The sequence below is a fragment of the Dipodomys merriami genome, unplaced genomic scaffold, assembly GCF_024711535.1.
Source record: "Dipodomys merriami isolate MVZ:Mamm:240054 unplaced genomic scaffold, mDipMer1.0.p SCAF_122, whole genome shotgun sequence".
Taxonomy (NCBI): Eukaryota; Metazoa; Chordata; class Mammalia; order Rodentia; family Heteromyidae; genus Dipodomys; species Dipodomys merriami.
Genome location: NW_027202516.1, coordinates 2,217,600 through 2,244,022, shown reverse-complemented (window position 1 = coordinate 2,244,022; position 26,423 = coordinate 2,217,600). Strand labels below are relative to the sequence as shown.

Here is a 26,423-nt window from a genome sequence, read left to right as displayed (position 1 = left end):
TGAACTGTGATTCTCAGAGATCAGCCTTCTGAGTAGCTAGGATGACAGGGGTGAGCCACTAGTGCCTGGCTTTTTTCGGTGGAGCAGGGGATGATTCTGTCTTCTTTACGTGTGTGTGATGTATGTGAGTGTAGATCTTTAGGAGGGCGGGGGAAGGGCACAGAACTCGAGGGGGAAGGTGACACAGTGCAGCTGTGGAGTTCACTGGACCAGAGGAGAGGAACTCTACAACTCGAGGGTGGAGACGGGAGGGAGGGACTGGGAGAGAGAAAGGGAACGGGAGGCCCTGTGCGGAAGGAGATGGATCTTTACCTGACTCGTGGCGTTGGATAAGACATTGAAGGTGACAGTCAGGCGCCGAGGGGTTCAACCTGGGCTGACGGATGGGTGAGACCTGCGGCCACCGTCTCCACCGACTCTAGAAGCCGGTTTTATTCTGCATTGCCCTCCACGTAGCTGCTTTGCCACAACGCAGAAGGGGAATCAGTTACCCGTAAGTTGTATGATGAATCTTCTTGAGGATATGTAACGTTTTCCCAAGGAAGTACAGACATTGCTTCCCTGGGAGGAAAGGGTTTCATAGCTTCTGTCCTCTAACTTTGTTCCCAGAGGATAACAAGGAACAAAATAGGGTTTTTTTTTTGTGACAAAAACAAACCCTACCACTTTTATGTCATGGTATTTCTAAACGCCATTTGCCAGCTTTTCAGAGTGAAATCGAAAACAACCCTTTAATCTATTCATTGGGCCCCTTTATAGTTCTGACTCATTATCCCTTTGTTCCTTCTCTTTCAGTGCCTTTTGGGAAAAAAAGATTACCAAGTGTAACACGTGTGTCTCCACTGCCCAGGATGTACACTGGAATTCCAGAGAACTAAACTGGTTGGTCCATATTCACCTTTCACAGTCACATTCACCCTCCAAACTGACCCGTTCTCACTGTAACATCTTGCTCTGCTTTAACAGCAAGTCACTGTTCTGCGATGGTGGGTTTTTGTGGTGAACCTCTTTCCAGGTTCAGGGAAAATTATGTGTTGGATAATTCTCCCATTGGAGAGTTTGCTTTTCTGTTTAGTGACATTTATCACTCTCCAGCCCAGCTGCTGACTTCTCTTCAGTGCTGTGTTTGTGGGGCTTGGGCATCTATAATTGGAAACACTAGCTAACCAGAAATTATCGCCAGGGCTGTGATAGCGTCCCGGCCTCTCACAAGCTGGAATGTACAGCGGCTCTCACATGTAAGCATGTCAAGTCATTTTCTAGACTGAATCTGGACCTCTTTCTCTCCCTGACTCTCTCTCTCTGACTCTCTCCCTCTCTCTTTCTCAACATGGAATTTAAAAAGATGGCAAAGGAAAGCTTATTGGACGAGAATGTAGAGGAGAAGCTGCTGGTAAGATCCAGCATGCCGGATTTGAAGTGTGGTGACAGGGTGGAAGAGCGGGTGGGTCGGAAGGTTGGCCTGCCAGCCCCAGTTCCATGTTTTGCTGTCAATAACCTTCAAATGCTCGCCTTTCGTGCCTATCCCGAAAGCAATGTACCAGCGTTCTATATAGAATTTCATTACGGAAAGTGGGCCAGCTTGATTTTACTTAGACTGTGTGTTTGACCTTCATTTGAAACCTGAAATCCTTTTACTTTGTACTTTTCTGTGATTCAACACTGGAAGATTGTCTTATTTATTGATCTAAAGCTCTTAGCAAGTATACCAAGTCCAATTTCTTGTGAAGATTAACAGGAGTATGTGACATGGGAAATATCTAAACATTAGAGGACTTCTGATTTACAGAGTACCAATGAGCTTACATTATAAGGCGGTAGCTTTTTGGATTCCTTTGGCTTGTTTTTGCTGTATAAGTAATTTTACCTTGATGCTAAGCAATTAACTGTCAATACATAAGTAGTTGCTTGCATTTACTGCAATATGATTCTACCACACTCGAGTAGAATGTGCTGCCCATGGCTTTTTCTAATGGGTATAAGTGGTTGATTATATTAATAAATATATTTGTACTTGGGGTTATAGAGTTAACATTAGAACATGGCATGACACATTTTAATTGCAGCTGTAAGGAGCGACAAGTCAAGGCATATGGATTAGAATGTTTTCAAACTTTTGGGACTGCGTTGTTCTTCCTGTCTGAAGTTCAGCTTATGGCCGGGTAATGATGTGAAAACTGGGGAAGTGGAAGAGAACCACACTGGACTAAAATATAGAAATCCCAAGGTCTTACACGTTAGCTCTTGGATAAGATATAACCATTTCTTCAAGTACGGAGGTCATCATTTGAAGTTGGCGCTACGGACTTCTGTCCGGGCAAACATGCAGTGGTCACAGACAGTTTTGCTTTTGGACTGGATTGAAAGGTCAAAAAGCAAATTAGGCAGTGGTGGTGATTTTGAAAGGACGAGGGGGAACCTTTTGCTCTTTAACTTCTAAACAGAAGGCCCTGGGATCTTGTTGAATCTCATTCAACTTGTTTATCAGACAAGAAAGCTAATTCTTAATCTGAAGACTTTTGTGAAGCTCAAAAATTATATAATCTATGCAGATTTTCTAATTTGAGCCTATTTTCAAACTGTTTTGGTTTGACTTACTTAAAAAGGACATGGCTGAATGTGTGTGTGTGTGTGTGTATGTGTATGTGTATATGTGTGTGTGTTAATGCGTGTGCATGCCCATATATATTTATAAATATATAAAGAGGATACTGGAATGCATTCAAAGTAAAAGGAAAACTTAGATGTAGTCGACATGAAGGTTCAGGAATGATAAAACCTTGTGGAACCAGATGTGGAGTAAATAAATACACAAATAAGAAGATGCTCAAATGAATGTGAACTTGACCCTGAGCTGCCTGGCGATCTTCCCCAGGAAGTCTTGCTCGTCGGCCCAGGGGATGTAGGCAAGTGTACAAGGTGAAAACCACCTTTTATTGTTTGAAGGGATTTGATGTATTAACAGTTGGCTTTCTGGAAGGTCAGACATTCTGCCTGCCCAACTCTCCCTTGAAAATAGCTGTAAATCCAGAAGTGAGAAGAAAATGTCTCCTTTGGGGAAGTGGCTGTCACAAAAGTCGTGAACATCACTGCAGTGGAGCCTCAGGCCGGCCTCCGATTAACTTCCAGGAGAGTAAAGAAAAAATATGCCCCAGGTCAGGAGCCGGCAGAGCTGCGACCCTGCCGGCAGGCACGGAGGGCGCCTGGCAGCTCAATACGGACACGAGTGAGCAGCAGACACGCGGACCCACTCATCCCAGACACCACCACAGTCGAAACCCTGAGTCATCGGCAAACTGCAGCTCCTCCAAGCTCCTGGCTGATGGCATTTCGTTTGCTTTATTTCTTATTTTTATTCATCGATTTTATTTTGCCGTCATCACGTGAAATGGTGGTCATTCAGCATCCTCAGCAATGTGGCAGCTCTCTCTTTCTCTGTGTCTGTCCTTCTGTCTCTCTCTCTCTCTCCCTCCCTCCCTCTCTCTCTCTCTCCCTCTCCCTCTCCCTCTCTCTCTCTCTCTCTCTCTCTCTCTCTCTCTCTCTCTCTCTCTCTCTCTCTCTCTCTCTCTCTCGCCCTCTTTTTCTCTCGTGTTTTGTTGCCTGCTGTACCCTCGGCCTTCCTTCATTTACGTTCCCTGTATGGCCCATTTATCATCAGTATATTTTGAATTTGTTATCCACCTTTCTCCAGAGAGTGGCAGAGCTCAGTAATAAATTGGTATTCCAAAATACTCTTTGGAAATAATTAACAGATGGGCATTGGTTCACAGACTTTCACAGAAAGCTTCTCAACACGTACCCTCAACTGGAAAGCCATCGGAAGGACTTCAGAGCCAGATTCTTGAAATGTCTCAACTCAGTGTCCCTTCTGAAGTTTTAGCTATGATACTGTTAATTTTTCTTATTTATTTTTGCTCGCTAGTTTATTCTCCTCAGGAAAATAAGACCGCTCTGGCAATCTTAGACAGGGATTGTGGAACTGATCTCCCTGCCCCGTGCTGGAGGGGTTACTGATTACAACAGAATCAGGCCTGGTGGGGAAGAAAGAATCCGGTTCCATGTTGGGTGAAGATGTCTAGTTGCCCTGTAGCAGAGCAAATGAAATCATGACTGTCACTGGTCTTTGTCGTAAGAAATGGCGCCGTCTTCCTCCTCTTTCTAGTCTTCTCTGCAGAGCCACTAGGAAATGTTCAAATTCCTGAAGAATCTTAGCACTAGATAAGAAAAACAAATGGAGAGGTGTGCGGTTGAGATGGCGGTGGAGATCCCTCACGGGGAGCCGGCATAGCATCAGGTGAAACTCAGCACAAATGCCTGCCCTGTCCACCGCCATCCACATGGAAACTTCTCTGTGTCTGCAGCGAGTGAGCATGCGTTGATGGTGACGAACTTCCAGAAAAATAGTGAGTGCACTGAAATGTTGTCAGACCTGGTCCAGGTGGTGGAAAAAATGGTGTTTGTGTAGCCTTTAGCAAACCACTTAACCTTCGCTCTCCTTATCTACAAAGTGAGAGGCTGGAATGCTGTGCTCTCTGGCATTTTCTAAGTGCATGAAAAAAATGTCCCCTGGCTGTGGTTTCCATAAATCCTTCCCATACCAAACCAGGCCCAGCGATAGGCCCATTAGGAATCTTGAAATAGTTTCTATTTTATGTCAACACCAGGCAAAGATGAAATGGAAGTTCTTGTTATTAGATGAACACCTCCTCTAGTACAGAGAGGTACTCAGGGATCGAATTGAATTTGTTTTTCCTGTTTTCACTGAGAAAGAACAAAGATTCAGGATTTGCATCATGGGAGAAATAGATGCACCAAGTAGAACGTAAGTGCCTTGATCTTAGTTTAGAAATATAAAAAAATTCTATTTTCTCCTAATATTACATAAAATAAAATGGATGATGTGATTTCATCCGGAATAAGGTGTTAGGAAAAGGTATATATTTGTTTTAGTTGATATTTCTAAAATGGCTTCTTGAGCTTTTCTTCAGGCCCCATTGCAGTCCTTACCTCTGCGAAGCGCATGACACAGATAGCTTTGTCCCTTTGCCGCTTTAATTCTAGCCCCATTTTCATGTTCTTTCTTCCTTGAAAAAAACGAGGGCTGTGACTATTAGAACCTCAGGAGGGGAGCTGAGAGTTGAGGACTGAAACTGAAAAGGATCCAGAGTTCTATTTTACGGTTCAAATCGAGTTCTTGAAGCCATCCGGCCTATTGAAGACTGCTGCTAATTAACACGGTGTCTGCGGATAATGTAAGTCTGAGACGCGGCGTGTTTGAAGGGATCTTTTGATGTAGTCCTGCGAGGGTGACAGGCAGGTGGAAGTGGGTGGCGGCGGCCCTTGGGGTGCCGGGCTCTCACAGACGCTGTGGCATGTGTGTGAGATGATTGCCAGGCCCTTCCTGTGGGAATTCCAGTTCCAGTCGTTCCGCCCGCCTAGGGTCCCCGCATGAATGACAAATAGGCTGCCACAGGAGTGATGGAGTGACATTAGAGACTCCCTGGCTGGATTTTGCTGCATGACCTTTGTGAAAACAAGATGAGTTGGGGGGGGGGGCGGGAAGAAAAGATCCGAGGCTGTGTGTGGGTTCATCCTTGGTCTCTTTGCCACTGTTGACCACGTCAGTGTTTCTCGGGGTCCTTGTGTGGAATCTCTTCTGGGTGAGTGATGGCTGTCTCCCATGCCCCCTCTGGGGGACATACGTCACCCCAGCCTCAGTTTACTTTTAGAACTAGGCCCTGGAGATGAAGCATGTAGAGCTCATCCGTCCAGAGCCCCTCTCGTGGTTTTAAATGAGAACTCAGCACCGTGATGTGAGAAAGAAAGTGAGGGAGCCCTAGAGCGCATCCTCGAAGCGCGTACAGTTTCTCTGGGCCAGTGGAGAGACCGGAGCATGCGTGATGACAGTCTTCGTCCAGAGGCGGAGAGCCTGCATGGGGCAGCGTATCTGCTCACTGGCTGGCTATCTATCTATCTGTCTATCTGTCTATCTGTCTGTCTATCCGTCTATCCATCTATCCATCTATCATCTGTCTATCCACCCATCTATCTGTCCATTCATCCATCTATCATCTATCCATCCATCTATCTATCTATCTATCTATCATCTATCTATCCATCTGTCTGTCTATCTGTCTATCTATCCATTCATCCATCTGTCTATCTATCTATCTATCCATCCATCCATCCATCTATCCATCTATCTGTTTGTCTGTCTGTCTGTCTATCCATTCATCCATCTATCTATCTATCTGTCCGTCCGTCCATCTATCTATCTATCTATCTATCTATCTATCTATCTATCTATCTATCTGTCTGTCTGTCTGTCTGTCTGTCTGTCTGTCTGTCTGTCTGTCTGTCTGTCTGTCTGTCTGTCGATCTGTCTGTCGATCTGTCTGTCTGTCTGTCTGTCTATCCGTCTATCCGTCTGTCTGTCTGTCTGTCTGTCTGTCCGTCTGTCTGTCCGTCCGTCTGTCTGTCTGTCTGTCTGTCTATCAATCAAGGGATCTCAGAATGGGAAGTTTGTAAATGATGGAAACCTAAAAAGTGCTCCTTCAGTATCACTTTGAAAGGGATGAGGATGGAGCAGGTGTTTGTCATGTTCATCACTCTTGCTCTTAGTTGACCCTTGGAGCTCTGAAATATCAGAGATTGCAAAACCAGAGGGAATTTCTAATAGGCTTCCCTGTTTCCCAAGTCCCCAGGTCCTTGGCTCCATCACTGTGTGTGTGCTCTGTGGAGGGCTTCTGATGGCACACAGCGTCCCCGGGTTCTCAGAAGCCAGGCACATGCCTATACCTGCAGCCTATGGTTTTATAGGGTCTGTCTGGAATCTTCCATGGCCTTCCAGTATTGACACCATGACCTGGCATGACCATGTGGCCTTTAAAGAGTATTTTAGGGTATTCAATCCTCCTGAGAGGGGGATAGGTGTAAACATGAAGAAAGAGGGTTTGCTATGGGCTCTGGCAAGAATGTAATTCCATACCATGGTTTTGAATATCATGTTTTTGTTATTGTGAAAGTGGAAATGTTTTTTAGAGAGCGGAACAATTAGCCAGGATGGAGACACACGGCTGTAGTTCCAGATATTCAAGAGGCTGAGGTGGAAGTTCTTTTGTGTTTATGGGTGAAAGTTTCACTCATTAGACATGTAGTCAAAACTGCATAATCTTTGGATACTGGTGTTTCCAGTGATTTTTAGATTGCACTATGTAAAGTGTTTAAACGGCTTCAGTTTGATTTTCCTCTTGGTTTCCCGGGTAATTTGCTGGAGGGAGTGGAACTGTGTGATGACATTTTATGAACTTTAAATCGTTTTCTTCTGAAAGTCATGCTGGGAGCTGCCATTTAAAAACAAACAAACACAAGCAAAATAACTCAAGGGGAATAAATGTGTTGGATTTAGAATGGGTAGATGTTATTGAAATGTTTTAATGGCCAACACTGGTCTCAAAGCCAGAGCTTGCCTGCCTTTCAAAGTGAAGGACTCTGGGCACCTTTGACAGGGTTAAAGCGTGGGCAATTGTACAGTTGAGATCAAAGGACTGAGTGAAATGAGTATTACTGGATAAACCCTGCATTAACGCATTCTCTCTGGCATGGTGCCGAACTATGAATTTGGCTTCAGATGAGCAAGTGGGTGGTAGCCTCATGGATGAAATTACAGGTGCTAGTCTACTGATTGACCCCAACAAGCAAGAGATGAGAGTAAAACATGATACATTTAATTCTGTCCTGAAATTACCCAGTCTGTTGACTTTTTAAATTAGTTTTAATCAGTTATTGGGGATGTGTGTGATTTCATGGTTCCGTTTCATACATTTCCAATGTGTTTCAATCAATTTCACCCCCTCCCCAGAACCATTTCCACAGTTTATTGTTGTTTGCATAATGCAGATAACCTATTTTAATTTCATTCAGCCTCGTTCATCCTCCTTGTCACATCCCATGTCTGCTCTCCTTCCTGACCCTCTCTACTCGTCAGTAGATTTCATTCCGCTTCTCAATGTTTTCATATATATATGCAAACATATTAGAAAATTATTTACCCTCTTCCTTTTCCCCTTCTCTTTTTTGATTCATCTCCAATGAATCAAACAACTATGTATATATATATATATACATATATATGAATATCTATTGCCTTTTTTAAATTTTTGTCGGTCATGGGGCCTGAACTCTGGGCCTGGGCGCTGTCCCTCAGCTCTTCAGTTCAAGGCTAGCGCTCTACCACTTGAGCCACAGTGCCACTTCCAGCTTTTTCTGCTTCTGTGGTGCTGAGGAATCGAACCCAGGGCCTCAGGCATGCAAGGCAAGCGCTCTACCCCTGAGCCACCTTCCCAGCGCCTCTACTGTCTTTTAAAAATCTTTAAAGTGAAGTTGAAGAGAGTGGGGGTAGCCAGACACAGCGGTGCATGCCTGTAGTCCTAGCTGTTTTGGAAGACAACGGTGAGAGGGTCGCTCGAGTCCAAGGCCACGTGGTGAGATAGCACAGGGAGATCCCAGCCTGAGGACAGGAGGGAAGGAAGGAGGGAGGGAAGGAAGGAGGGAAGGAGGGAAGGAAGGAGGGAAGGAAGGAGGGAAGGAAGGAAGGAGGGAAGGAAGGAAGGAGGGAAGGAGGGAAGGAAGGAAGGAGGGAGGGAAGGAAGGAGGGAAGGAAGGAGGGAAGGAGGGAGGGAAGGAAGGAAGAGAGGGAAGGAAGGAAGGAGGGAAGGAAGGAGGGAAGGAAGGAGGGAAGGAAGGAAGGAAGGAGGGAAGGAAGGAAGGAGGGAAGGAGGGAGGGAAGGAAGGAGGGAAGGAGGGAGGGAAGGAAGGAGGGAAGGAAGGAGGGAAGGAAGGAAGGAGGGAAGGAGGGAGGGAAGGAGGGAGGGAAGGAAGGAAGAGAGGGAAGGGAGGAAGGAAGGAGGGAAGGAAGGAGGGAAGGAAGGAGGGAAGGAGGGAGGGAAGGAAGGAGGGAAGGAAGGAAGGAGGGAAGGAAGGAGGGAAGGAAGGAAGGAGGGAAGGAAGGAAGGAGAGAAGGAAGGAGAGAAGGAAGGAGGGAAGGAAGGAGGGAAGGAGGGAGGGAAGGAAGGAAGAGAGGGAAGGGAGGAAGGAAGGAGGGAAGGAGGGAGGGAAGGAAGGAAGAGAGGGAAGGAAGGAGAGAAGGAAGGAGGGAAGGGAGGGAAGGATGGAAGGAAAGATGGAAGGGAAGGAAGAAAGGGAAGGAAGGAAGGAGGGAAGGGAAGGAAGGAGGGAAGGAAGGGAAGGAAGGAAGGAGGGAAAGAAGAGCTAAAGAATCTTAATGCAACCTGCCATGTAAGTAATTTCTCTTCCTGGCGTTTGGGTCTATTCTAAATGCTTTCATTCATGCCCACCCCCAAATTTCTCCAAAGAACATGGCTGGGCCCACAGCCACCTGACGGGAGCCAGGAATGTTCCCCGGTGCATCTGTGTGAAACTCACTGACACCTGGGGACCCCAGCAAGGCGCCCAAAAGTCAGCTTTTGCGGTGGGCGGAGCCTGTCGGAGAGTTAGGGGCCATGCTGCCTGCTGACAGAATCTGCGCTACAAGTGGGGGGGGTTGGGGGGGACGGGACCGTGCACGCCACTGCCAAAAGTGACTTCAGACGAGTCAGAGTTGTCCTTGCAGCAGAGCGTGGGACAGATGACATTGATGAGGAGCTGCACGCCGAGAGCAAGGCACGCTGTGGTGTATTCGTTCAAGTCGGGTGGATTCTCATCACATACCGAAGGCGGGGTGGGGGGGGCGGTGCTCATGAAGAAAAGAAATCCATGCAGCTCACAGGATGCACAACAAAAAGCCCCAAGCTGGCTGGTCCCAGTGGAACAGCGACCTTCTCTCTTCCTTCTCTCTCCTCCTCCTCTTCTCCGTCTTCCTCCAACCATTGTTTTTGGCACTGGGATGGAATCTTGCTGCACACGCGCTCTCCTTCCTTGCTGTCCCCTAACTCTTGGCCCTCCCTTGTGAAGGCTCTGTGCCTCTCAGCGCGCGTGCATTGCGTGTGAGCTAACCTCCATCCCAACCACCGTGGGCTGTTACCCTCCTAAGGGTGCATGGGAACGGGGCACTGTCTGGACATCGATGGGAAGTTGTATGCTTTGCCGTGTATTTTTTTTAAATCGTAGAGTCACCAAGGCGCAAGGGGCTTTGGTGCCGCTTTCTTCCTTGGCAGTGGAGGGGTGGGTCGGATCCCGGGGTCTCACTGTCCAGTGGGAATCGTGGGGGCTACGTCTGCACGGAGACGTATTTGCAGGGTAAAATGCTTTAGAGGACGACTGTCTTACTCACCCACATTTTAGCAAGAAGCGCTGAAGTGTATTCTTGAAACAGGTGAATTTTGTGTCATGCAAAATATAGTAAAAAAAAAAAAAAAAGCTGTGATTCTTAAAGGTTGATTTCTCAGATTAAAAAGAATAGCGTATCATCATTGTGCGGGGAGACCGGATTCCACCATGTGCTGCAAACCAGAGCAGCCTGGCCATCTTGGTATTCAGTTGTTAAAGTTGACAGATGTGCTAATTACCTTGGTCCCTGGCTCTGCGTTCAAGAATTAAAAGCCGCAGAGCTGGGAAGGTGGCTCAGTGGCAGAGCGCTTGCCCAGCATACACGAGGCCCTGGGTTCGATTCCTCAGCACCACATAAGCAGAAAAAGCTGGAAGGGGCGCTGTGGCTCATGTGGTAGAGCGCTAGCCTTGAGCTGAAGAGCTGAGGGACAGCGCCCAGGCCCAGAGTTCAAGCCCCAGGACTGACAAAAGTTGCCGCAGTGAGCGGAGGCAGCCCTGGCCAGCCTCTTCCAAGCGCTGAGCTCTGTGCTGGTGAGAAGCGCACTCTGAGTTTTCCTACAGGTGTCTCCTTGTTCTGCCCGTGTCTCAGGATCGCTCAGTACTGCTTAAAAACATGCCTCTCCACAGGGCGGTGCTGGGCGTGATGCCAGCTCGGGCTCTCCCCCTTACTGCATAAGCACATAGATGGGTCGGTCACATGGCTGCTTTTGCCTAGAGGTCTGAAAGGAAATCTGTTGCATTAGTGATAGGCTTATTTTTTCTCCTCTGACACCGCATTATTTCAAAAGAAGACCTTGAGGTTCATTTGAAAACCATTACTTAATTTGTACTTCAGCTCTGAAGCCCTTAGTGGGCATTAAGTCGCTGAAATCAATGCTGCAGGAATTGAAGAGAAGGAGCAAGGCCTGGCTGCTGGAAAGAGCTTGGGTATTTAAGAATCCCGAGTTTTATGCCAGCTCTACCGAGGCTTCCTGGGTTTGCTTCTGATCGGACGTTGGAAGAGTGAAACTTCCTACAAGAAATAGTTCATGGGCTTATACTACGTGCTTGACATGTCGGGGAAAGAAAATTTTACTTGTTTGTTTACTTTTTTTGTTGGTCATAGGACTTGAACTCAGGGCCTGGGCCCTGTCACTGAGCTCTTTTGCTCAAGGCTAGTGCTCTACCTCTGTGAGTCACAGGGCCACTTCTGGTTTTTGATTGGTTAATTGGAGATCAGAGTCTTACAGGGACTTTTCTGCCCGGGCTGGCATGGATTGAACTGCAATGCTAAAATCTCAGCCTCCTGAGTAGGTAGGATTACAGGTGAGAGCCATTGGCACCAGGCCTAGAAATTTTTATCTTTTTTTTTCTTTGAAAAGCAACTATATTCAATAAATAGTCTATCAGTATATATATATATATATATATTCATGTATTTCATAATTATATATATATAATATAAATATGATATATTTCATAATTATATATATCATATATATGATATATTTCATAATTATATATATCATATATATATATTCAGTATTTCATAATTCAGAAAATTTTCCACATCTTTACTTGTGTGGAATTCCACTAAAGACAAAAACAAAAGAAAGACCATAATCACGAAAAGTATGCCATTGCTACACTTCTGACAAACGCACGAAAATGGTCATGGAGTCATTACTTCTTGTGGAAATTTTGATCTTAAAAGGTTCTGTTTACACATAGTTATTTTCAACTCCACTTCAAGTGGTTGAATAATAACCTCCTTCGTTACACATTCATGCGGTACAGTGGCACGACACACAAGACCAAATTCCGAGAGCTTTAAACTTCTCAAGGACTGTGCCAGCAGCAAAAATACGAATTCGGCTCTTGGCAAACCGTGGCCATTGTCGTATTCTGCTGGGGGAGCTCCCCGGGAGACCTGGGAGTAGCAGCCCGCGCGCAGAGGCTCCACGCTGCCTTTCTCTGAGGTCAGGGCTGGGCGGCAGCTCTCCCTGGCAGCCGGTATTTTTATCTCCTCACCCCAGCGTGGCCAGCGCAGTCACCGGTGGCTGGGTTTCCTAACGCATCCAGAAACTCATGTCTCTCCTTTCTCCAGAGCCTATCAACATACACTTTCCACACACATAAATTCACCTCATTTACCTTGACTGTTACCTGTCAAGGCCTATAAGCCTTCTTTATATTTTTCCTTACTTTCAGGGGTGAGGAATGTAATTTCTAAATGTGAAGAATCCTCTTTTTTTACCCCCCCCATCATATAATTTTTTTATTTTTATTTTTTAAATTAAGTAGTTGTACGTGGGACTTCAGTTCACCCTGTCACCTTAGGACGATGATGCGTCCCTGCACTGTGTGCCATTTTTTTTTTGCTGTAAAAAATACATTAAACGGACATCCAGTTCAAGTGCTTTTATCTGAAGGAATGTATTAGTCAATATAATTGGCCCTTGGGGAGACCCAGGGTCTACAGATTCCAGTGCATCTGAATTCAGTGATGTAGTCCAAGCTCTGGCTTTGTCTCCTTTTTTTTCCCCCAAGGAGACAAAGATGGAAAGCTAATAGAATATAAAGATAAGATGGGGGCTGGGAAGGTGGCTCAGTGGTAGAGTGCTTGCCTTGCATGCCTGAGGCCCTGGGTTCCATTCCTCAGCACCACATAAGCAGAAAAAGCCGGAAGTGGCGCTGTGGCTCAAGTGGTAGAGCGCTAGCCTTGAGCTGAAGAGCTGAGGGACAGCACCCAGGCCCAGAGTTCAGACCCCACGACCACCCCCTCCCCCCAAAAAACGATGGGATGGGTGGTGAAAGCTGCAAGCTAAAGTGAGGTGAGGACACACCCAGCTTAGATTCCAGGATAATCTGGGAAGATCGTCTCTGCCTATTTATCATTAATCAACCAACCAATCTATTAATTATCAGTCTGTCAGCCTGCCCGCCTGTCTGTCTGTCCATCCGTCTGTCTGTCTCATCAGAGGCCCAGATGAGCAGTAGCTGGTGGTTGTGGCAAATGTGATACGCAGGACCAGGACCAGTGAAGTAGAAGAAAGGCAAAGGAGCCGTGATGCTGGCAGGAGCCATTAGGACACACATTAAGCCCCAGCAACATCAGAGATCACCTAGATAGAAAGAAACTGAAAATTCACCTAGATGTGGTTCCATCACCCACTCAGAAAGCTTGTCTGCCTTCTGAAATTCTAGCACCAAAAGACTGACACTGAGTTTTTTTTAAAGAAAAAATTAGTAGGTATTTGGTTTTTAGTCAAACTTCTAAAAGACACACTTATTTTTCTTGTACAGAAAACAACTGAAACGCTTATTTACCAAGCAAATGAACAAGCACCAAGAAGTGTTTAAATAATGTGCCATCAGTCCCATAAATGATCATTGCTTACTGAGAGGTCTCTCTCCCACTGGTTCTGTAGAAAGAAGCTACACAAACCACGTCTACTTCCTAAACAGGAGGGAGTGATTGTGGGAGATGGTTTAGGAGAAAACGTGGAGGTGTGTTACACCGTGGGATTACGGGGGAAGGGAACGAATGATTGCAGGCTGAGTGTTCATTGGTTCCCCCAGTGCGCTGGGCCTGTGTCACACAGAAATGGGGTCCACATTGGGGTGGGGGTCCCCTCCCCCGTCGTTGGTCTGTTCCACGTAGAGGTGGTGTGTGTGTGGGCACGCACACACGTGCATGTGCACACACGTGCACACGTGCGCACGAGGTAAGAGCGCTTCCACTTGCCCCGTGTGGGCCTTCCGCCCGCCGCCGCTGCCACCCCGACCCGGTTCTTCATCCCTGTGTGGCCTGAGGACAGAGCTCGGGGAACCCCCACTTGTGTGGTTCAAAATGGTGGACTTAGGAGTTACCTCGAGGAGCGGAAGGACGTCGACCGCATGGGAATCTGAGAAAAGATGCGCTCATTTTTCTAGTGAGAAGGGCGAGCAATTTCTTTCCTTCCTCCTAATTCTTAATCTGGGCAAATTCAGTGTAAAGTAGACGCAGGGATGCGTGTGTAAGTCTCATGTACTGTTCAGAGGACGTGTTCACTTTTGGGTTTTCCACAGCGTGTCACGCCTGGTCATGCTGCACACGGCTTACACACTTACACGGCAGTGACTGTGGGGGAGGGGCGGAACGCTCATGATCTGTGATCGATCTGCTTCGCACGGCTCCCGGGGATTCACTTAGAAAGCCCTGGGAAGGCTTGGCACAGGGCTCTGCTGAACAAATGTTTCCCATTACAATCGTTTTTTTGTTGCATTTTTGGAATTTAAGTGTGTGTTTGCGAACTGGGACTGTGAGATGTTGGCAGATAGCATTGTATTCGTGACGGACGTAATCGATCATGCAGGGATGACTTGGAATGGGGAATCCACAAGCCCCCCACCCCAGACAGTTTGAGCTTTGCTCTGCTGTGTGAGCTGTGGACAGCAGAGACGCAGAGACGCCCTGAGCATTTCGTGGAAACCTTCTGCCTCTGCTATGTCACTGCCCGGCAGTGTGCTGTCACAGCCCCCTCTTCTGTAGAAGGAAGTCTCCCCACCCCCACCACGGCCCCTCCGCCCTGTGTCAGCAATGATGCAGGAATCCGCCCCTCCCCTCCATGCTTCCCCCTGCCAGCTCACTGCTTCCCGGCAGGAGGCTTAGAGTCAAGCCCTGCTGCTATTCTTAGTGGCTCCACGCCCTGCAGTGGGTGACACCGATGGGCCGGCCAGCGACCAGCACAGAGGGTGCCAGCTCCAGATCCCCAGCCTCTGCTCTTTTCCATGTGTTGAGGATGGGAGAGGGAGAGACAGACAAAAAAGATGGCCTTCCTCGAGATTCGGGGCTTAGATGAAGCACCACACACACACACACACACAAGTACATGCGTCCACACATACACAATGCACACATGCAGACCCACATACGTGCACACACAGGAATACACTCACAATGCATGCACACATGTGCACACACACGCACACACACGCGCACACACACACTCACACACACGCGCGCACACACACATGCACGCACACACGCACACACACGTACATGCGCCCACACATACAATGCACACATGCAGACCCACATACGTGCACATACAGGAACACACTCACAATGCATGCACACATGTGCACACACCTTTTCACTGATGAGCTTTACAAAGGGTTCTCGTCTACATTCAGCGTTAACTTAAAAAGTAGCAAAGCAATAATAACTCGTGTTTCACCCGCACGGCTGTCGGTGGCCGCTGAGTGCAGGGGCGGCCTGGCTTTTGAGCGGTGATTCTGGGTGGTAAATGACGCCATCAACAAGATGGTGTCTTCCCGTGCAGTTTGATCAGCAAAGTACCACTGTGTGTCCTCCTTTTCTCTGATAGATAACTGCTTTTGTCTTTTTCTGGCTGTGTGGTCAAAGCAGAAGCATTTGTTACTCTCAAATGTGTGTGCTATCAGGCTGTGTCGGGACCATCTTTTTTCCCGTCTTTGCTGAGTGGAGATTTTTCCTCTTTGTCCTTATCACATGACTGCTTCCCAGAGACCTAACAGGTCATGTGCAAATATACATATCCAAGTCTGTAAGAGTGAACACAGAAAATATGAATATATCTCCAAGAATATCTATCTATCTATCTATCTATCTATCTATCTATCTATCTATCTATCTATCTATCTATCTATCTATCTATCTACCTATCTATATCTATCTACCTACTATCTGTCTATAGCACTGCAAGATTAAATCCTGGCTTTCAACTTCTTGTAAATTCACAGTGGAATTTTTACACACTCTTACACGTGATTAAACATAGGGCTGTACATTTTAAACATGTTTAATTTTATGGAAGTATCATAATCTGTTTACCCTGCCATCTTTTACGGTACATGTAAGAGTTTGAAAATACTAGAAAAAGTTATGTTACAGTTTTTTAAACTTAGATTTTGTTGACTAACCCGGCTTAACTAATTCAGCCAGCGAAGGGCAGACCCTCCTTTGCTTCAGGTGTGGCTTCGGGTGAGATTCTCGCAACCAGAGGAGAGAGAACACACGAACCAACACTCACAAGCAACGTGGAGTCTGCTGTTTCGAGTGTGGGTGATGCAGGCATAACTTGAGTGTGAAAAGTCCACATTGTGTTCACACGTAACTAGGTCTGAGTAGGAAATGAAATGGAAGTTACTAGAGGGAAATTTGAAACAGGGGAGCAGGAACTGTCTAAGAAGTTGATATTTGACTGAAAACCAGGACGGGGTCTCTGCTAAGCTCCCGGGAAGCAGTCCTGTCTGCGTGGTTCACTAAGGATTCAAGAGTTTGCGTTGTCTGATTGACCATCTCCAAGCTCTCAGTCTGGAATGACTTTGTCCTGGGGAATACTGGGGTTTGAACTCAGGACCTTCTACGCACTAGACCAGTGCTCTACCACTGGGCCAGGCCCTCAGCCGTTTTTGCTTCAGTTATTTTTTCCAGTAGGATCGTCTGCTTTTGCGGGACGCACCTCGGACTGTCATACTCCTGCTTGTGCTTCCTGTGTCACTGGGCTGCTGAGCTTAGAAGGTGAGCCACCGGACTCACCTTGCTTGCTGAGGACTTGCTCACGTTGCGCTGGCTGGCCTCGAACTGCTGTCTTCCTGGTCTGTCTCGCATCACTGGTGCTATAGGCACACACGGGACCCTTAACTGACTTTTGTGACATCCGCCTATCTTTTATCTGCCAATCATCAATCTTTATCATCTCTCTCTGTATCAATAACATAAGTATCGACCACATCACACCCACGTCTGTGTATCTGTGTCAAAATTTCAAAGTTCCTACAGCTGGTGCCACTTGTGTAATAAGAAAGATGACATTTTTTCTGGAACAAACCGTGATGGTGCTGGGCAGGGAGGGAGGATGCCCTCAGCTGCTGGGCATCCTAATTTCAAAACTATTTGTTGCTGCAACTGTTTGGTGAGTGGCCCGGCCCGGCCCTGTGGACGCATGCCGGGCCCTCGTGCCCCTCCCTTGGCCTGTGTGCCCCCCCTCGGCAGCCCTGGCCCTGGCCCAGGGGCAGCCCTGTGCATCTTGCCTCTCCACGTTTGGGCTCTAAGTCGAACAAGTTTGAGATCTTGCAAGATTTCAGCGAGAACCTGATGTGGGGCCCGCTGTTTGCGGAGTGTGTGAGGTCGAGCGGACCTCTGGCACAATGCCGAGGCTCTGGCCGGCTGCCTTCCCTCTCGCGAGGCGGCTGGCTCCTCCCTGGGTGGAGGTCACGCTGTCCCTGCTCTAAGCACGGAGGCTCTGCAGCACTGGCAGAAGCAGGCCCGGGAGCCGGCTCCGCCTCGCTTCTGAGAAGATGCTTTCAGCGGTTAGCACAGCGTGTTTTCAGTGCAGTCCATGGCTCTGAAACGTCTCCGCTCTTCTACACCTAGAATAAAGGCTAAAATCTACCTCTGAAAGCTTACAGCAAGAATGCCTGTGTTTCTGCAGCTTTTCCCATGGTGAGCCCAAATTCCTAGCTCTTTTTTTAGTGAAATATTTCTCTTCCGTGAAGAAGAAAGTTTAAAAAGTGCTTTCAACTGAAGGAAGAAAGGAAATAATTTTCTTAGCTGTTTATAGTATTAGCTATATTCATCCTGGCATTTGCAGAGGGTGATGTATTCCACCGCGTTTTCATATCTCTCTTGTGATTTCCACAGAGCTCTAAGGTAGTAAAGTTATTTTTGTTCATGTTTTATAAATGAGGTAGCAAAGTTACAGAAAGTATAAGAAAGTCATTTCTGGGTTAGGATTTATTGGGTGCGCCCCTGGGCCTGGCATGGTTGTAAGAACTTTAGATGCATTCATCCAGCCACCTCTCCAACCGGACCCGACGATTTTCACATTATGTCTATCCCAACTTTTCCTATGAGGAGATGAGGTGCTGAGAAGTGCAGGGACTAGCTCAAGGGCATTCAGAGGTGGAGCCAGAGATGATGGCTTTTATCCACAAAGCCTTGGTCCTAACCCAGGGCACCTAGTCCCAGAAATCTGTAGGGGGCTCCAGGGAGCGGCCGCATGGGCCAAAGCCTCTCAGAGCCGCTCAGAAAAGCTTCCAGATTGAGGAGTTGGGCCGCAGGGCCAGGTGGGGGTTTCGTCACCAGCCTCCTGATGCTTCTGTTACCTTGTCTGGCAGAGTAGCATGTGAGCAGCTTCACAGGCACATTTGCCTGCGATTTGTTTTACTTTTCTCACATGTAGATCTTGGAGGGTGGCGGGGGGGGGAGGGGCACAGAGGGAGAAAGGGTGAAAAAGTGCAGCTGTGGCGTTCACTGGACACGGGTGACAGTGAACTCCACAAGGCAGGGTGGAGAGGGGAGGGAGGGACGGGGAGAGGGCGGGAGGGAGACTCTGTACGGAAGGAGGCGGACTCGTGACCGGACTCCTGCCCTTGTCAACCGCATTCATCGCCTTTATAAAAGTGGCTGATTCCGTGTTGTTCGAAATATTTCCGAATGGAAGGAATGTCTAACCACGACAATTTGGTGGTGAATTTATGTTAAGGCATAGAAGATTTCTTTGATTACCATCTGGAGAATAATACAGCAGGAGAACGGTAGTTTATCTTTTGCTAGCAAGATGCACATTCTTAGGCAATTCCAAGAACACACAAATCTCCAGCTTTTCCCTTCCGTGGGAGCCACGCGGCGCTCACCCGTCTCTACTTAACGAAGCCCCTGGCGGCAGTTCTACTAAGGATTTGAGAAAAATTGTTCTGCTTAGTAATAACTTCTTCTTCTTCTTTTTTAAAGAAAAATAGTGTGTTGAAATCTATTTCATGAATGCAGTAAAATGCAGTTTTGCTTTAAAATTTCCAAGACGCACATGAAATTCCTTCAGTGAGGTAGAGCACCTGTTTTACTGGGGGAATGCAAGAAGGCTTGACTGTCCGGGACAGGGAGGTAAAAATAGAGACTAAAGGCTCCACAGTTTATTAATAGGACTTGACGGGAGCAGGAGGTTTGACCTGTAGTACCACTCTGTCGGCTCACGTGGCGGTAGCAGACTCTCTGGATGTGTGATGTGGAAGGTGATTTGGACCACAGGGCCTTTGTGCTGCCCCATGCAGGTGGAAGGAGCAAGGGGCCCTGACTTACCCACAAACTCATTCCCTCCATGAACTAGCCAGTTCTGTTGCAATAGCCTTAGAGCGTTCAAGAGGCCTAAGCCCTCTTCCAGGTCCCGCCTCCTAGTACCGTTGCCATGGTAACTACATATCAACATCAGCTGTGGAGGGGTCATGGTACTGAAATGACAAATGGACGTCCTGGGAAGTGCATGCTTGAACTCTGGGCCTGGGCGCTGTCCCGCAGCTCTTCAGCTCAAGGCGAGCGCTCTACCACTTGAGCCGCGGCGCCACTTCCGGTTTTCTGGTGGTTAATTGGAGATAAGAGTTTCACAGACTTTCCTGCCCAGGCTGGCTTTGAACCGCGATCCTCAGATCTCAGCCTCCTGGGTAGCTAGGATTACAGGCGTGAGCCACCAGCGCCCGGCTAGTGCGTGCTTTTTCTGTGTATCTTGATCATTCTCTTTCCTCCCTGTGTTTCTTTCCATCCAAGTGTGTTGAGTTTACTTTTTTTTTTGATAAAGCAAACGTCTCTGCTTTGGTTCTCAAATACATTCAGCCTTTACATCAGAAAGGCTTCAGAGGGAAATACATTGCTTGGTCAGGCGTGAGAATGGTGCTTTGACTTTCTTTGTGCATCTGACTCTTAAAAAACTCACTGGGGTTGAACCGGCTTATGGAAGTCAGGTATCCCACGTTCTCTGCTGTGATTCTATTAACACAGGGCTGGGAATTCTGCCAACACTTCCTCTTCCCTTTAAACATCGAGAGGTGACAGGTAATAGATGAGAAGGGGTACTATCTCAATAAAGAAGAAATGGAAACAGCTTTGATGATGTTAGAGAGACGGAGAGAGAGGGAGAGAGGGAGAGAGAGGGAGGGAGAGGGGGAGAGAGAGGGAGAGAGAGGGAGGGAGAGGGGGAGAGAGAGGGAGAGAGGGAGGGAGGGAGAGAGAGAGAGGGAAGGAGAGGGGGAGGGAGAGGGAGAGAGAGGGGGAGAGAGAGGGAGAGAGGGAGGGAGGGAGAGAGGGAGGGAGGGAGGGAGGGAGGGAGGGAGGGAGGGAGGGAGGGAGGGAGAGAGTGAGGGAGGGAGGGAGGGAGGGAGAAAACAATGGAATGTTTTTAACCTTGTTATCTAATACGTTGTTTTATAAATAGAAAAGCCACTCCATTAAATTTGATGGGTGATAAATTTGATACCATTTCCCCCCCCCAGTGTTGTTTTACTAGCCCTGAAAATATTCGGAAGCCTGATTTCACTCACAGGGAGTGTTTGTTGATCCCCTCCCCGCAATTTTATCCATAAAAATAGACGAGGTGACAGATTGTTGGGAGGGTGGCTGCGACGTTCCTGTCTGTTCCAGGCCCTCAGCTAGGCTGCAGGTGACATGAAACTCCTGTGTGCCTGGAAATCTGCTGTGACCCTGGCATTTCCTCGGAGATGCCTGGAGCCCGCTGGAGCTTCTGAAAGCTAGGCGTAGCTGCTCTGCGTTTCCAAGATGACAGCATTAGTCTCAACCCTGTGGCATTCTTCGTGAGATTCCAGGTTCACACCGAACCACCGTGATTTCAGTAACTCTCTCTCCCTTACAAGTTCAAGTGACATGCATGTAATTTGGCTAGTCCGTGTTAAAACCACTGTCGTGGACCATCTCTGACACGTTGGGCGATGGGAGGGTGAGGTCTGGGCGTGCGTGAGAGCGAGGGGGCGTGCGTGAGTGCGAGGGGCGCGTGCGTGAGTGAGGGGCGCGTGCGTGAGTGAGGGGCGCGTGCGTGAGTGAGGGGCGCGTGCGTGGCGTCCTGCGGAGTCGCTGCAGGCCGGTGCCCACTGTCTGCTCTGAGCTGGCCCACGCTGTCCCGGCCACCGCCCCAGTGCCGCCCACCCCTGTGCCACAACATGCCATGTCTCCAGATGAACACAGAAGTCCAGCCAGGGAGGGGGGGACGCCTTTTACCACTGAGTGAAATGAATAGAAGTGATGTCAGCTCTAAGCTCTCATTCGTGGAGGTATTCAAAACACAAAGAACCAAAAGTATGTGAATGACAACAATGAGGGAGTCAGAAAAAAACAGGAAGGAGGAGAATCAGAACAGAAACATGACACATGGATTCAGAGACCAGAGTGTAGTTGGCAGAGATGCCCAAGGCTGAGAGTGAGATGAAGCGCGGAGCGGTCGTGTGTAGGAGCCCCGTGGAGGTGGCAGCATTTACCGTTGTCTGGGGAATGAGTTTCAAGTCCGTGCGTAGAGCACCTAGCCATCCTGGATGCAGACAGTGGCGGAAAGTTCAGGAAGGCTCCGGAAGGGCTGGGTGTGGGGAGGAGCAGAAGGAAGCGCTGCCAGTCATGTGTTCCCTCGTGTCTGTTCCCGCAATGGGCGCCATTTCCCCAACGTGCCTTTGCTTTACGAACATTCCACCCTCTTACCGGACACACAGCTGGTGTGTCAGGAGGGAGACAGAGGCAAGAAACGCGAGATGATGCAATCCACAGCGTTGTCATCTTTTCCATGAGGACCAGTGGAGCGGCTGTGAGGAGAAGGCTCAGGCCCCGGTCCAGGCTCCGCTGGGGCCCAGCTCGCATAGCCGAGAGCTGAGCTCTTCATCCGTAAGTGAACAAAGTGCGGCCGGTCACTGCACAGCGCTCGAGGTGGGGTGCAGAGTGTGCGCCTCTCTCCCCTGCAAAATGGCCGAAACAAGCACAGAACGCCCATCCTGTTGTTCACGCCTTTACCCACAGCGCCAGGCTCCGAGCTCTGTCAAATGTGAGCCCGTGCGGGGCGTGTGGATGGCACGGAGCACACGGGCCCCGTTGAACACGCCACGAGTGTCAGGACGTGAGAACGATGGTGCTGCTCACACCCCTGGGCGTTACACTGCGGAATTCGCGCAAAAATGAACACAGCGGTGAATAGGATACCGACAGCACAGACGTGGAAGACTAAAGAACTGGCTGGAGTGGTGCGGGGTGAGACGGGAAAGCTGGAGGAGGGAGGTGGTCGAGCAAGGCTGGTGTGGAAAGTCCTGGTGAGGCACTGCTCCGAGATGCCTAGGGATTTGTGCCAATCCTGTTACTTCCTCAACATGGAGAGACACACAGACATGCATGCACACACACACACACACACACACACACACACACACACACACACACACACACACACACACGTCTCCAAACCATTGCCTTTTAAAGTCTTTGCTTCGACATGTACTTGCTTTGGCCCTACACGTTTTCAACAGTTCGCTTGAGGAGATCTCCGAAGTCCTTTTCTGCTGGCGTGGCGTTGTACTGGACACCTGCGGACAGGAAGGTAACTGCGGATGGAGATGGCGTTGCTCCCGTTCCTTATCTGAGCAAGGAGAGCAAGGAGAGCAGGGGCCATTTCCCTGCACTGCAGAGCTCCGTGTGTGTGTGTGTGTGTGTGTGTGTGATCTCCCATGTCTCCATTGCTTTTCTCATTTGGGTTTAGTGTTAATTTTATTTTGCAGCATTTTGGGGGGCTTACTGGGATTTGAACTTGCTAGGTAGGCCCTCAACCTAGAACCGTCCTCTCAGCCATGTCGTGATTTCTGAAACAGAAGGATAATAGTAAAGGGAATTGTCTGTCTGCAGTGATTATGGAGCGAAGGATGCTAAGGGGAGCAGCTGCATGTAAGACAGGCTTTCAGTCTGTTTCTAACAGAGACCAGGCCCTGTACCCACTGGGTTGTGGTAGGTAATGGATGTTGGTAGGATGAATAAGGGAACTTCAGGAGTAGAATTAAAAATGGGTCAAGCTGTGAGGTTTTCTTCGGATCTTCCGGTTCCCCTACTTTTCCTCCCACCATCATGTTATTTCCCTTCCAATCTGAGAACTCCTGGCACTTTTTTGTACCACTCTGTGTGTGTGTGTGTGTGTGTGTGTGTGTGTGTGTGTGTCTAGGTGTGTACATGTGTCTGTGTAGGGGAATGTATACTTAAAAAATGTTACTGGGAAAATGAAATCCTATTACCTTTTCCTTACTCATTTTGTAATATATTTAGTGTGTACTTTATATGTGATAAAGATATTTTAACTGACTTTTGACAGTGGTGTGCTAGCTGCACTTAGGATTAATTCTCTTAATTATATTTAGCGATTGATGTTCTAGAGAGTGGTATTAAACGATTTTAACCATTTAGCTTTATCAGGTTAACTACAATTGTGGTAAGGAAATTTGGTCAAAGTAGATACAACATGAAATATCTATACTTTAAAAAATAGTGTGGGATGGAAGGAGGCAGAAATGGGCAGTGGTTTTGTGTGTGTGTGTGTGTGTGTGTGTGTGTGAGTGTGTGTGAGTGTGTATGTGTGTGTGTCTATCTTGTACATAATAATGAAATCTTGTTCCAAATTGTATCGTTCAAGATGGATATTTCTACTTAGAAAATCTCTTGTGTGTTTTTGAGCTCTATGCTGAATGTAATTGTTACAATCAAAGAATTGGACGGTACACTTGTTTCTTTAAATCATCACATCAAGAACTTCCAATTAATGTTCTTTTCAAAACAAGTTAGCTCTGCTTGAGAAATGGCCCTCATCTCTTAACTTGAGGTTATGGTATTGATAAACCCTGATTTTCCAACAACTGAAAACCGTTGCCTTTCTTTCAAAATAATTTGGTCATCTGGAAGATAGTTTTGACTTCAGTGGAGAGAAAATCGTCAACGAAGAGGCTGATGGGGGTGGTTGGGCATGCGTCGTTTTCACTTACCTGTGTGTGTTTTGTCTGTTTAGCTCCAATCGGGAGTTAACGATGAGGCACATGTCATTTGTGGTCTAGGATGTGTGATTCTACTCTGGGGAAAGGAGCCATAGAAGTCTGGAGATTTCCATCAGCTGGTAAGCGATGGCTGGAGTACGGGGCCTGGGGGTTTGCTCCCGGCCCTCCGGGTCTCCTACGCTAGGATCACCCAGCAGCGCAGTTCAAAGCACCTAGGACTTCCTCAACCGTAGGCAAGCCCGTCCTGACGTGGGCTTGGGGAGCTCAACTTTAAAGGCTGATATCTGGAGGTTGAAACAATTCTGTAAGGAGAAGGAGGCTTAGGGACCCTTGAGATAGACAAAGAAATTGAGTTCGAGTTTGGGAAAATCTGGAATGAGCAAGGTAAGTGGCTAAGGGTGGGGGCCGACTCATCCATTTCAGAAGTAAATTCCCAACTCTACATCTGTGCGTGTGCGTTTGTGGATGGAGGGCTGTGAGAGGGACTTAAACTCTTCCCGAAGGCCGTGTGCGTAAGACCTGGCGGTCAGCCTCTGATGCATGGGGAGCCGGAGGAGCCGTTCAAAGGTGGAGTCTGGGGGGAGGAAGCCAAGTCACCTGGCCCACGGGGTGCTCCTGAGGGGGGACACCCCAACATCCTCTGTCCCCTGAGGTTACTTACTGAGGGTGGCCAAGTGAGCAGAGCCTGGGAGATGCAGAGAGCAATGGGTGCATCATCATCACCATCACCATCATCATCATCATCATCACAGGGATTAGATGCAGAATGGATAGGCGTTGCATGATGTGTGACTTCAGCAGAGACACAGAGGTGTGTAATTCCCACTCACAGCTTCCATCCACTTCTGGGAAGGGAGATGAGCCCTGCACACACCAGCGCGGTCCTAACTCAACATGGACGCTCATCCTGGAGGCAGTGTGGGAGGTGACTGCAGGAGATACCCACGTCGAACCCAAACAGTCACCACGGCTGATAGCCAGAGGGGAGAAACTCCACTTTTGTTTCTAGTGTAAATCTATTCGGCTTACTTTCAAAACAAATTCTTTCACCTTGCTTTCTTCCGTGGCATTGACATGGGAAAACATGTGGGAAACTTCATGAAATTCCAACCCTCTCGTGGAAAGCAAACACATTGTAATTTACTCGCGGCCTGTATTTACCAAGACATGATCTCTTTTGGGGGAGAGGGAGGTTAAGATTAATGAGAGGACCAGGGTGAATTTTAAAATTCATGAGTTGGCATTTGATCTTTAGTGTGACACTAAGATTAATTCGGTATACTGTGTGCATTTGTAGCTGCATTAATCAAATGTACTGAAATTGATAAAAAGAAGAAGGAAATTGACTTTGACAGACTGTTTGATAGTTGCCATTAATTAAATGCCCAGCAAGTCCAATAACATACACAGTTAGTATAGAAATAAAACTTTAATTCTTCATTTTAGAATTGCCCCTAATTAACTTTCAATAGGTTTGACAGCATGCTTAAAGCAATTGCTTCTTTAGCAACAGACACACAGCTCTAGCTTCTTTACAATTATCAGCTAATTCCAATTGCTTTCCAGAATTAGATTCGATCTCTTTTCCAAGTCGGGGATAAATAAATTTCACTGCTCTCTTCTGAGCAGGTAACCAGCCTTCTGAGATTCTCTTAGGTTGAGCTGTACATCTTCTGAAGAAAAGTCTGTATTTTAATATTCAAGGCACCAAGGCAGGAAAGTTAAAAGCTCTCCTGTGCATATCTTATACCTTGTAAGTCAAGACCCAGGATGCCACAGAGCTCTGTCTTTATGGTAGCAGGCAGGACAGTCAGTAGTGATAGGAATGAAGACTACAGGCCAGACCAGTCTTCACTGACCCCTACGTCCAGCGGGTCTCAGTGGAGATGGGAAGGCACAGGCATTTGAAGCCAGGATTTATAAGATTTCATCCTTCTGTCCCAGCTGCCTTGAAAGTACAGGGCTGGCAAATCAGCTGTGTACAGCAGACTTCTGGTGTCCTGAGTCTGTGTGTCTTTCCACACCTGCAATTCAGGGTTACAACTCAACTATTTTCATGTACTGGCTTGTTAGGACTAGTAGCTGTATTTGTTTCCTCTTGAGACGATGTTGAGATTGTTCAAAGGATATCATCTATCCTTGCTTTCCTAAGTTTATATCTCTCATTAAGATGTTTATAGGTAACAGATGGGGCAAATACATTCACACATGTGTGTTCAGCGAGACACCATTATAAAATAATTGCACAGTGTTAGAATGACAATTCAAAAGTACTCAACATTTCCTAAGTACGCCTTTAAAGAGCCGCAGCTCAGCCTTGTTTTTATTTCAAGCATAGTAGA

The 26,423-nt window shown here is 47.6% G+C and overlaps 1 protein-coding gene across 4 annotated transcripts in view; it reads left to right on the top strand.

Annotated features, from left to right (window-relative positions):
• The first annotated feature begins 281 nt into the window (after positions 1-281).
• Mlip (muscular LMNA interacting protein) overlaps positions 282-26,423 on the top strand; it is a 139,431-nt gene continuing 113,289 nt past the window's right edge. Inside the window, exons 1-2 of one of the 4 annotated variants that reach the window (XM_070017280.1) lie at positions 282-493; positions 796-882. Coding sequence is in view for 2 of the 4 variants with exons in the window: in XM_070017274.1 (XP_069873375.1) it covers positions 1,331-1,393 (63 nt within the window). In the remaining 2 variants the exon portion in view is untranslated. Of the gene's footprint in view, positions 494-795; positions 883-1,251; positions 1,394-4,717; positions 4,823-17,588; positions 17,738-26,423 lie in introns of those variants that run through there. The other 3 variants (XM_070017274.1, XM_070017279.1, XM_070017276.1) reach the window with 3 other exon arrangements.